The sequence below is a fragment of the Armigeres subalbatus genome, chromosome 1, assembly GCF_024139115.2.
Source record: "Armigeres subalbatus isolate Guangzhou_Male chromosome 1, GZ_Asu_2, whole genome shotgun sequence".
NCBI lineage: Eukaryota > Metazoa > Arthropoda > Insecta > Diptera > Culicidae > Armigeres > Armigeres subalbatus.
In genome coordinates this window covers 108,950,787-108,963,657 of record NC_085139.1, presented here as the reverse complement: position 1 = coordinate 108,963,657, position 12,871 = coordinate 108,950,787, and the positions used below count along the sequence as shown (strand labels likewise).

The 12,871-nt window shown below is 43.8% G+C and overlaps 2 protein-coding genes across 2 annotated transcripts in view; one reads left to right on the top strand and one right to left on the bottom strand.

The window, feature by feature from the left end:
* LOC134204721 (steroid hormone receptor ERR2) overlaps nt 1-12,871 on the bottom strand; it is a 204,909-nt gene that overhangs the window by 174,325 nt on the left and 17,713 nt on the right. The gene's annotated exons all lie outside the window — the stretch shown is intronic.
* LOC134206415 (uncharacterized) lies at nt 2,648-12,304 on the top strand. Its single transcript, XM_062682131.1, has 4 exons — nt 2,648-2,817; nt 10,064-11,277; nt 11,894-12,204; nt 12,275-12,304. Exons 1-4 carry the CDS (start codon nt 2,648-2,650, stop codon nt 12,302-12,304), a joined length of 1,725 nt encoding a protein of 574 aa, XP_062538115.1.

The following is a 12,871-nucleotide window of genomic DNA, read 5'->3' as shown; positions in this document are numbered from 1 at the left end:
TGCTGACATCGAAGGCAAAAGTCGCGCCGCTGTCAGATGTGGGATGCCTCGCTGAATACGCACTGTGCACCGTTCCAACTCGCTAGAAAACATTCGTCGCTAATCGCATGTCGAAGATCCAGGCTACCACAACCATAGACCACTGGAGGCACATAGCTGGTTCCGAAAATCCAGCCGACAACATTTGGCGCGGCCGCAACCTTACAGACATAATCAACTGTTCCCGTTGGTGGCACGGCCCTTCCTGGCTCGCACTGTCACCTGAATTTTGGGCCAAGACCTTCATCAACCAGGAGAACTCCCCCTCAGCGTCCGAAGAAGGGTGCAAAGCACCGATTTTGGCAATGACCGCCGCACAAGCAGATTTCTGTAGAGATCTTTTTTCTCGCTACTCTCGCTACAACAAATTACGTCGTGTGGTTGCATTCTGCGACCGCTACATCCAGCGATCCAGTTACATCTAGTTTCGGTTCATCTGTTCCTTCGTTGATCATTAGTAGCTGAGTCATTTCATCGCCCATCGTACCACTCACCACTCTCGTGCTCCAGCACGCCTGCTCTGTCGCTTAGCGCAGAAGGAAACATTCGCTGAGAAGCTGTCGGATCTCTCGAATGGCAAACGTGTTGCCAAATCATCATCACTAAAGTGGCAGACAGATTCTGGAGGAGAAGGACGCAGCGCGGGCGGTCGCGCTGCAGCAATGTACCCGGCAGAACGTGGAACGTTATAGACGGAAGCGGAGACAGCAGACCCGCCTTTTTCAGGAGAAGAAACGCCGCCTGGAAGAAGCGGAGTGCGAGGAGATGGAACAGCTGTGCCGTTCTCAAGAAACACGCAAGTTCTATCAGAAGCTCAACGCATCCCGCAAAGGCTTCGTGCCGCGAGCCGATATGTGCCGGGATAAGGATGGGAGCGCATCTTGACGGACGAACGTGTGGTGATCGAAAGGTGGAAGCTGCACTACGAGGAACATCTGAATGGCGCAGAGAGTACAGGCAGTGAAAGTCAAGGCAGCGGAGGAGATGACTACGTCAGTTCAGCGGACGATGGAAGCCAACCAGCCCCCACCTTGAGGGAAGTTAAGGATGCCATTCAATAGCTAAAGACCAATAAAGCAGCTGGTAAGGATGGTATCGGAGCTGAGCTCATCAAGATGGGCCCGGAAAAGCTGGCCACTTGCCTGCACAAACTGATAGTCAGAATGTGGGAAACCGAACAACTACCGGAGGAGTGGAAGGAAGGGGTTATATGCCCCATCTACAAGAAAGGCGACAAACTGGAGTGTGAGAACTTTCGAGCGATCACCATCCTTAATGCCGCCTACAAAGTGATATCCCAGATCATCTTCCGTCGTCTGTCACCATTAGTGAACGAGTTCGTGGGAAGTTATCAAGCCGGCTTCGTTGACGGCCGCTCGACAACGGACCAGATCTTTACTGTACGGCAAATCCTTCAAAAATGCCGTGAATATCAGGTCTCAACGCACCATCTGTTCATCAATTTTAAGGCGGTATACGACAGTACAGATCGCATAGAGCTATGGAAAATTAACAGCTTTCCTGGAAATCTTACCAGACTGATCGAAACGGATGTGGATAGTGTGCAAAACTATGTGAAGATTTCGGGCGAACACTCCAGTTCGTTCGAATCGCGCCGGGGACTAAGACAAGGTGATGGACTTTCGTGCCTGTTGTTCAACATTGCGCTAGAAGGTGTCATGCGGAGATCCGGGTGTAACAGCCGGGGTACGATTTTCAACAGATCCAGTCAATTTATTTGCATCGCGGATGACATGGACATTGTCGGCCGAACATTTGCAAAGGTGGCAGAACTGTACACCCGCCTGAAACGTGAAGCAACAAAAGTTGGACTGGTGGTGAATGCGTCAAAGACAAAGTACATGCTTGTGGGCGGAACAGAGCGCGACAGGGCCCGCCTGGGAAGCAGTGTTACGATAGACGGTGATACCTTCGAGGTGGTCGAGGAATTCGTCTACCTCGGATCCTTGCTAACGGCTGACAACAACGTTAGTCGTGAAATACGGAGGCGCATCATCTGTGGAAGTCGGGCATACCACGGGCTCCAGAAGAAACTGCGGTCGAAAAAGATTCGTCACCGCACCAAATGTGTCAAGTACAAGACGCTTATAAGACCGGTTGTCCTCTACAGACATGAAACATGGACAATGCTCGAGGAGGACTTGCAAGCACTCGGAGTATTCGAGAGACGGGTGGTTAGGACCATCTTTGGCGGTGTGCAAGAAGACGATGTATGGCGGCGAAGAATGAACCATGAGCTCGCCCAACTCTACGGCGAACCCAGTATCCAGAAGGTAGCTAAAGCTGGAAGGGCATGTTGCAAGAATGCCGGACAGCAACCCTGCAAAGATGGTGTTCGCTTCCGATCCGGCAGGTACGAGACGGCGTGGAGCGCAGCGAGCGAGATGGGCAGACCAGGTGCAAAACGACTTGGCGAGCGTGGGGCGTATCCGAGGATGGAGAGATGCGGCCTCGAACCGTGCATTGTGGCGTAAAATTGTTGATTCATTGTTATCTGTTGAGATGTTAGCTAAATGAATGAATGAAAAGTGGCTGAAACCGTTCGTGGATAAAGACGGTACTCTTCGCGTAGGTGGGCGTCTACGCAATGCCGCACTCATCGCAAATCAAGTACCCGATTGTTCTGTCCGGCAAACACCCGCTGTCTGCTCTACTGGCTAGCAGTCCTCACATTAGCCTGCTACACGCATGGCCACAACTCCTGCTAGCCACTCTCCGTCAGAAGCTCTGGATCCTTGGCGGCAGAAATCTTGTCAAGTCCGTCTTTCAACAATGCCACACTTGTTTTCGATCCAAGTCCACTCTGGTCCAGTAGAGCTCAGCCGATCTGCCGGTATCGCGAGTGTCTTCGACGCGTTCGTTCTCCGTTTGCGGTGTCGACTATTGTGGACCATTTTTCATGAAGTCAGCAGTAGGTACTCGTGACCCCACGAGAGTCTACGTGGCCATATTCGTCTGGTTCTGGACCAAGGCTGTCCACATCGAGCTAGTAAGTGATTTATCGACTCCAGCGAGCTAGCCGCACTCCGTCGTTTAGTCGCCCGCAGATGAAGGATCATCGAACTCCATTCGGACAACATCACTAGCTTCAAATAAGCTTTGCATGCACTCAACCGAGTCTATCGCATGTTGAAGATTGAAGTCACCGAACGAAAACAAATCTTTGACTGGTGTTCCGGAAACGAAATTACCTGGAAGTTTATTCCACCGCGAGCACCACACTTCGGAGGCATCTAGGAGGCCGCAATCAAATCGGCGAAGATTTATCTGCTAAAGGTAGTCAGCTACGTCAACCTTGCCTACGAAGATCTGCTGACCTTGTTGGCACAAGTCGAGATGTGTCTGAATTCTTGACCCCTGACACTGATACCGGAGGACCCAACTGACCTAGACGTCCTGACCACAGGACACTTCCTTGTTGGAAGCATTCTTCAACCGGTACCGGAATCCAACTGGAAGAAGACCACCTACAACCATTTAAACCACTGAGATCGCACCCAGAAGCATCTGCAGCAGATTTGGTGCCGCTGGTACCTCGAGTACTTGCAAAACCCGCAGTCCCATGCAAGTAAGGGTTGCAATCCACCCGTCACCATCGAAATGGGCGCCATCGTCATCATCAAGGAGGACAACGTTCCGTACCGAAATATCGTTTTAATATCGAGATATGCTATTGCTAAGAACAAACCAATAGCTCTTGATATTGGTTACTTCTTACAAAAAGCATGACCTGATATCTGCATGATATTTCAGAGCAAAATTTTGATATTGTTGCTATCTCTTATGTCCATATCTCATTTTGCTATCATTTCACGATTTACTATTAGTGAGATATTTTCGTCTGCTCGGACAAACTTTGGAGGCAGCAGGGACTATGACCAAGGGCTTTACGACCCCTCCCAACGGCCTCTGCGAGTTAGGGGGCTTGGCTGTAAACAGGGCTTAGTACGTATGTATCACACTATCTTTGCTATTTTTGAAGACCTCTGGATGTTTCGAGTACCTCAAAATCCCCGATCGATCAGATCCGCATGAGCCCGACGACAATGTAGGTTTTTTTTTGTCGTCTTTGGTTCATTGTTTAATGACTGATTTTACGAGCACTTGACGAAACGTGCATCCATTCGTTCGAAATCTGATTTGGCGGCATCATCTGACCAATTCTGGCGATCCGATGAGTACATTGCATTGTACGTATGCACAAAGTGATGGCTTCAACAGTCATTAATTCTGGCCCATTAATGGGTCGCTGTCATCGCCGACATATCCATAAACTGTTTTTTGCTGCATCCAGTCAACGCTCGGTGTCTCGTTTCGTTTAAGAAGTTTTAGCTAATTAAATTGCATTTATAGACGGGATGGCTTCGGTGTGCGCACTTTTATTCGGCGATCTGCACGTTACGATATGTAAATGTGGCTTGCAACTAGCACCCGCTTTGGGGAGGGAATGGTGCAGCGGGGATCATTGCAGACAATTCAAGATTTTGGGAGGCGGCGACATGATTTGCCAGAAAAAAAAGTGCAACCGCGAGCCGGAACGGGGATGCATTTATATGGTGCTCTTGTGTGGCGAATTTTGGCCCTGGGGTGATTGAACTGCAGTAAATCTGCGATTTGTTTTTTTGTTCGGCTCCTCAAATGCGATATTAAAGTGACTGAGTAGTTTGACTGAACTGGCCCACCACGGTCGACACGCTGTGATGGATTGATTGCGGGCTAATAACGAGTTCGTCATCTGCTGGCAGAACGAATTATTCTTGCATGCTTCTCTGGATGCTTTTGACTGCGGGGTAATTACTGCGCATGCAGTCGCATTTTTATATTGTCATTTGGTCGTGTTTGTGTTTTGTTAATCATTCTCTTCAATCTCGATTAGATCCTGCCATTTTTGTTTATGGAGATGAAGTGTTGAACGTGAGTTTCTTTTAAAAACGCCAGGAAACAAACGTGAGTTAGCAAGTGCGCTAAGTGGTGGGCTTATTCGGACAAATTTGACACTAATCTAGTTGAAAACAAGATAAGATCGGACAACTTGAACATGGTGATTCGACTTGTCACAACTTGACACCGAATTTAGAATTTAAAATTTATTCCTCAACAATCTAGTTGTGTTATGAAATATGGCAGCTTATGTGAGCTAATCCAAATTATGATTATTGCTGTCACAGCATACCATAATCAGATAAATAAATTTGATTTTCATCCCACAATGATATTTACATCATATAGAAATTTTTAGTATGGTTTGGAAATTTAGCTAGGCTGAGCTACAGAAAAGTTCTCACAAGTTTAAGCTACTGCACCCATCCAGTTGATGGCAGATTTGGATACAATTCTGCATAAGAACCGTACAGAAACTGTCCAAAAAAATTTGGAATATACAATTTCGGAAGATTTCAATACAACCGTTATGTAAGGAAATCTAACAATTTTTGTATTATTTTAATACAGTATCTATATGAAAAGCTTACATTTCTTGTATTGAAACCTTGTAGGATTGCATATGCCAAGGTTTAAAACAATAGTTGTAAGATTCGTTTTTTGAGTGCACGCGTAAAAAAAAAGTTAGTTATTATTAAGATGGCTAATACTTTTTCGCCAAAGCAGGTGCTCAATGATATATATGAGAAAAAACTTATACATCGCCTTCCAAAACTTATACTTTTTATTAACTTATGAATGTTATTAGCTTTTTCGTATGGGAGTATTCATTAGGTGGCATAATAAAGAGTATAAGTATTTTCGAATGGTTTTTTTGCCAAAACATATATGGTTATTCTTTTACGTGTAGGAATTCATGCAACAATCTTTTACGATTTACCACAGATAACAGATATTGAGGCTGGCATCCGAAACGTGTGTAAATATCCGCAACCGTTAGTTCAAATGTATTTTAAATTGGGACCGCGTTTTGCAATCGATTGGAGATGGCACGAGGATCATTACTATTGAAAACGCAGCCCGATTGCGACTGTCAAATGCATTGGCTGCGTTCGACGGTTGTTAATCAGCTGCGTCCGTATATACTGCCGCAATCAGTTGAGTAGATGGCAGTAGTGGGCCAACGTATATCAATTCAATAGTTTACACAGGATTTTCAATAAAATTTCTTCTAGCCTAAATATCTGTTATCTGTGGATTTACTCTCTTTGTATGTGTATATGCAAAATTCGTTGAAGGCCATATGATCTCTCGCCTTAGAGAGAAGAACTTAGTAGGCTACGACCGGATTGCTCAGTCTTTGCTCCCTTGGTTGCTCATTATTCTATGATTGCTATGATTGCTCCCAGGTTTAAAAACTATTATCTTGTAACATATGTTCAGATGATTTTTGAATGATTTCAGCTAGTGTCATGTCCCAGGATTATGTCATTCAACTAATGGGATCCCTGATCAGGGGTGCCAGACATACAGACATGTTTGTATTCATTCATACAGACATTTGGTCTTACATACAGACTACAGATTACAACCATTAAACAGATTTATGATTGATGTTATAGACTTTTACAGACATATGTCATTTCAAAAATTTTGGGTTTCTAAACTGAATTCTACACGGCTTTCGAACGGGAACATGTTGTACATTCGAGCGGTGCCTTTTAGGCTTCTGATCGGAATTCTTTTTGAGTTCCAAACAGAATCCTTTTTTTATTCTATCGGAAGCCCAAAAGCAATCTGATTGAAAGCCCAAAAGAAGTCCGGGTTGAAGAAGATCTCCGTTCCCCCTAAGCCCTAAAGACATTCATATGATCTTTATGATTTCCACACGGATTTTTGTGGCTTCCGAACGAAATTTCTTTGGGCCTTTAAACGAAATTCTTTTGTGCTTTCGAGAGGAATCCTTTTGGATATCAGAACGAAATTCTGTTGGGCTCCCGAATAACATAATTTTCCAATTCTTTTGGGCTTCGGAACCGAAACCTCTAGGGATTTCAGATGAAGTTTTTTTGGACCTCGTAACGGAGTATGGTTGGTTTTTTAGTTCTTTATCAGAGTGATTCTTCAATATTTGATTAAGTTCATCACTGAATATTGTTGGGCATCCGAACGAAATTATTTTGCACATCCGAACGGAATCTTTTTGGACTTCCAAGTGGAGCCTTCTGGGTTTCTGAGCGGAATCTCTTTCTAATTCTGTATAGGGAATACCGAACAGAATACTTTTGGGATATCTTTCGAAAGCGTAAAAAAGATTCCGTTCGGAATCCAAAAAAAGATTTTGTTTGGAAGCGCAAAAATATTCGGTTCGGAAGTTCAAAATAATTCCGTTTAGAAGCCCAAAATAGTTCCGTTCCGAAATTCAAAAGATCTCCGTTCGTAAACCCAAAAGAAGTCGATTCTTATACATATTGTAGATCTGTGGTATGAAGAAATCTTCTTCTTTCCATATTATTAAAAATGAGTTGAGTTGATTTGCAAGATTTTCTCGTTATTCGAATTGACTTTGGATTCGCAGTGATTATATACAAAGAGTTTGTGAATTTGACGGAGAAAGATAAAAAATAATGTTAAACCGAACACAAACACCATATAGACAAAAACAGACATTTTGCTAAGATTTATACAGACTTATGTATCTGTCATCCCTGTCCCAGATGCCCATCATCCTCATAGTAGGTGAAACGTTTCATAATGGCAAAACATGCGTTTGTATATAAATATTAAAGAATGATCTATAAAAAATGAAATACTATCCATAAACAACACCTGATTGTTTCGAAAAATGGGGAAAGACCGTTTGGTGTCAGACAAAGGTGTCTCCCTGCTCACTTTTTATAATAAGAAGCTTTTTTTAAGCTTTATTAATGTGTTTTTTTAATTCTAGGATTAAGTTCAACACAGAATATAATAAGAAGTGAAAAGTGAGCCGTCTCACTAATTATTTATCGATTCTTATGGTGATTAATGAGAAGTGACAAATAATGCGTGATAAAGAAGGCGTGAGAAATGAGGTGTGAGAAGTGAAAATATCTCATTCGTCAATTCTTACTTCTCACTGTAAAAAATGTATCAGGCGAAGTGAGAAGCGAAAAGTCTCACTTCTCACTTCACACTACTCACTTTTCACAGTGAGAAATGAGGAATGGAAATGTCCAGTGAGAAGTGAGACGTCTACTCACTTTTCACATCGAGAAGTAAGAAATGAGGTGTGATAAGTGAGAAGTGAGACGTCTCACTTCTCACTTCTCATTGGTCATTTTTTACTTCGCACTAGTCACTAGAAACCATGAAAGTGAAATATCTCACTTTTCAATTCTATATCATCATTTTCACTTCATTTCTAACATCTTATTTCGCACTTCTCCGTTTTCCTAGTGAGAAGTAAGAAGTGAGAAATGAGGACTGAGAAGTGAGGCGCCTTACTTCTTACTTCTCACTCCTTATTACTCCTTACTCACTAAAGTGAGAACTTCGAAGTAAAAAGTGACGGGCTTCACTCTGGCTCCTTACTTTCCACTTTTCACTCATTGGCCAAACTGCGTATTTGACAAAATGATCTATTCGGCCAAACGTATTTTATTAGACCTATGCGTCGATTGAAATTTCATCGGTGGCGGCGTGATAGATCACGTGTCGGTGTCGCGCATGATTCGGCGTGGGATAATTTTCAACAAAAAAAAATCTGCGCAAGCATCCAGCACTTCCCCAGTAAGCTCCCACAGGAATTCTTCCAGAAGTTCTTCCAAAGTTCCTCAGAAAGTTCCTCCAACGATTCCGCCGGAAGTTCCTCCAGGAATTCCTCAGAAAATTTCTTCGAAAGTTTCTCCAGCAATTCATCCGGAAGACTCCTTAGCAATTCCCCCGAAAGATCTTCCAGGGATTCCTCCGGAAGTTCCTCCATAAGATAGTCTGCGCAGGAGTCTCCATTAATCCAAACCTATTTTGGATGTGCAAGGCTTGCAGCAAAATGATGGCGAACGCGAGATTTAAGAATGCTTTAGTTTCTTCGAACGCAGTCAATACGATTGATTTCAACTCGATGAAAGACGAGATTCGCCGCTGTGTTCTCGACGAAATCAAGTTTGAAATCCAAACCAATTTCAAGAAGTTGATCGAAGCAGTGCCAAAACCCCAGTTCCTGTTTCAACCCCAATATTTTTCGGCCCGGGAAAACGGAAGCGAGAAAATGACGGGAAATTTGAGCCGACTCCGAAGAGATTATCTCAGTTACGCCGTGGTACAGACAACTCCGCTCCATCAACCTCTTCTGCCCCCTCGAGCGACAGCGATATATTCTGGTTATATCTGTCCGACATTTCATCTGATACCCCTGATGAGTGTGTTGCGGAACTAGTTCATCAAAGAGTAGAAGCTGTTGATTTGAAAGTCATAAAACTGGTGCCCCGCGGGAAAGATGGCCGATCATTGAGTTTCGTGTCTTTCAAAATTGGGATACCATCACAATTCAAACACAAAGCCATGCTACCATCTACATGGCCTTCTGGAATTTCTTTCCGAGAGTTCGAAGAAAGAAACGCTACACGTAAGGTTTTTGAAACCGCCTCTCCAATCCAGATTGTAGAGCGTCCCGAACATCCAGATGGAAACGACAACCACAGAGCCGAATTCCTCCGTGACGCAGTTTAACGGAATCGTCGCCGACTACACTAATAAGGCCACTAACTTCGAACGGTAATCAACTGAATTCCATGACACTGTATTATCAGAATGTAAGAGGGCTGCGTACCAAAACCAACGAATTGTATCTTAAGTTGTCCAGCTGTGACTATGATATCATAGTCCTCACCGAAACATGGCTTCGCCCTGACATTTCCAGTTCCGAATTTGCATCCAATTACTCTGTTTTTTGCTGTGATCGCAACGCAGCTACAAGTAATTTAACTCGCGGCGGCGGAGTACTTATTGCAGTGAAGGAAACGTTAAAATGCACATCCGTTAAACTAATCGACAGTGACCATCTTGAACAAGTTGCCGCATGCATCAAACTACCCTCCTCTTCGATCTTCGCCTGTGGTATTTATCTCCGACCAAATTCCAGTCCTGCTCTTTATTTATCTCACTCAGCGACCGTATCACAGATTTGCAATCAAGCCCAGGATTCCGACATAATTGTCACCGTAGGTGATTACAATCTTCCTGAGTTGACGTGGTCATTCGACGAAGACATAAGTACTTTACTTCCAATTAACGCCTCATCGGAGCAAGAGATTGCCCTTGTCGAATCGATGGTTGCCTCTGGATTGCATCAGATCAACTCCCTGCATAATTCAAATGGCCGTATTCTTGACCTGGCATTCGTTAACGAGCCCAACATAATTGAATTTCTTGAACCACCTACTTCCCTACTTCGTATCGACAACCATCATAAACCGTTTGTTCTTCGGATCAGTGTGAATGACAACAACAGAAATACCGATGTTCCGAATCACGACGACGGATTTGACTTCCGACACTGCAACTTTGCTGATCTTAACAACGCCATTTTGTCTATCGACTGGACAGACTCCTTCAATGGCAAGAACACTGATGAAACCGTATGCGTTTTCTATGACAAACTATATGGTATCTTAAACGAGTACGTACCGCGGAGACGAAAGTCAATTTCCTTCAAACATCCCTGGTGGACATCAGAGCTGCAACAGCTCCGGAACGCACTACGGAAAGCTCGCAAACGATTCTTTCGCACACGTTCTGCAGACAACTGGAACAGCCTCCGCTCAATAGAATCAAGCTACACCGAACGTCAAGAAGCCGTATTCCGTGACTATGTCGCTCGCCTGGAAGAAACTGCTAAACACAATCCGTCCTCGTTTTGGTCGTTCATACGCAATCGTAGGCCATCAAATGCCATTCCGACTGACTTGACATTAAAAAATCGCTCATCTGATACACCGGAAAATTCTGCAAACCTTTTCGCCGATTATTTTAAGGGAGTGCACTGTTCTTCTTCACCGAATTTCGCTCCTGAAAGTCTAGGAAACATTCTTGCTTTCGATCTAAATCTACCACCTTTAGTAGTTTCGCAAAACGATGTCCTCGCAATATTGAAGAAATTAGACATTTCAAAAGGACCTGGTAGGGATAGGCTTTCGCCGATGTTCATCATTGAGTGCGCTGTGTCATTGCAGGCACCGTTGGCAGTGATCTTCAATAAGTCACTGCATGAGGGATCATTCCCTGAACTATGGAAAACGGCCGCCATCACTCCGATATTTAAATCGGGTGACAAACACGAAGTCGAAAACTACCGAGGTATATCTATTTTATGCTGCTTGGGAAAAGTCTTCGAAGAGCTTGTCCATAACGTATTGTACGCCGCATCCCAGCCACTGCTATCCGATTTTCAACACGGTTTTGTGAAGAAGCGATCGACCACATCGAACCTAATGTCGTATGTGAATTATATTTCGAAACAGATCGAGGATCGACATCAAGTAGATGCAATATATTTCGACTTCTCTAAGGCCTTCGGCCTATATTCGACCTATATTTCGACTTCTCTAAGGCCTTTATACCAAGTTCAACTCAATGGACGCAGTGGTTCTACGCCCCAACAAAAAAAAAGGCCTTCGACAAAGTTCCCCACGAGCTCACTATCCAGTAATTCAAATATCTGGGTTTTCCCAACTTGATAACGCAATGGCTGCACTCATATTTAAGTGGAAGAAAGGCCTTCGTCAGATTGAATAGCTCTCGCTCACGCGCGTTTACCATTACGTCCGGTTCCAAAGTGTACTTGGACCTTTAATCTTTGTACTGTTTATAAACGACCTATGTAGTCGGCTAAAATCGGGCCAGTTACTGTATGCTGACGACCTAAAAATATTTAAAGTAATCTCATCGCATCTCGATTGTTGTGCGCTTCAAGCCGATATAGACAAACTCCAACTGTGGTGTTCGGAAAATGGAATGGCTCTCAACATAAGCAAATGCAAAGCTATATCGTTTTCTCGACGAAATACACGTATCGAAAGTGGGTATACGATAGGTTCCACTCAATTAGAAAGTGTAGATTTGATCCGCGATTTCAAGTTTCGTTTTAATGAGCACATCAGCATGACTACAGCGAAAGCATTTGCTGCATTGGGTTTCATTCGTCGATATACAAAGGACTTCACGGACATCTATGCACTCAAAGCACTGTACTGTTCAACGGTGCGAAGTATCTTGGAGTATGCAGTATGTCTGTGGTCCCCATACCACGTGACACAATCTATCAGGATTGATTGATTCAACGATGTTTCATCAGATACGCCCTCCCTCGGCTTCACTGGAATGATCCTGTAAACTTCCCGGACTATTCCAGCCGCTGCAAACTTATAGGCCTGGAGACACTTGCGCTTCGTCGGACGTCTGCAAAGGCTGTTTGTTTTTGATATTTTAAAAAATGTCGTGCAGTGTCCATATTTAATGCAAAACGTTACGTTTTACGCTCCTTCTCGGCATCTGCGTGAACGCGATCTTATTATGATTCAGCGTCACAGGACGTCATATGGTTTTAACAACCCTCTGGAAAACTGTTTTCGGTCGTTTAATAGTGCAGGCGCTGTTTTTGATTTTAATGTGTCTAAACTTTTAAGAATAGAATAAGAAATATTAGATAAGAAGCAGTCTGAGGAGTTTTATAATTCAAGACGAAGAAATAAATAAATAAATAAATAAATTCCCCGGAAGTTCCTCCACGAGTTCTTCCGTAAGTTCCTACAGGAATTGCTCAAGAAGTTCCTCGAGGAATTCATTCATAAGTTCTTCCAGACATTCCTCTGGAAGTTCCTCCACGAGTTCTTTCCTCCAGGAATTCCTCCGGATGTTCCTCCAGGAATTTCTCCGGAAAATCCTCCGGAAT

Excerpts from the sequence above, each read along its gene's own strand:
- LOC134206415 (XM_062682131.1), top strand. The coding sequence starts at position 2,648 with ATGCCGCACTCATCGCAAATCAAGTACCCGATTGTTCTGTCCGGCAAA. Across the intron at positions 2,818-10,063 it reads GGCGGCAGAAATCTTGTCAA|TCCTGCTCTTTATTTATCTC; the intron begins GTCCGTCTTTCA and ends ACCAAATTCCAG. Across the intron at positions 11,278-11,893 it reads CGAAGTCGAAAACTACCGAG|CCGATATAGACAAACTCCAA; the intron begins GTATATCTATTT and ends GTGCGCTTCAAG.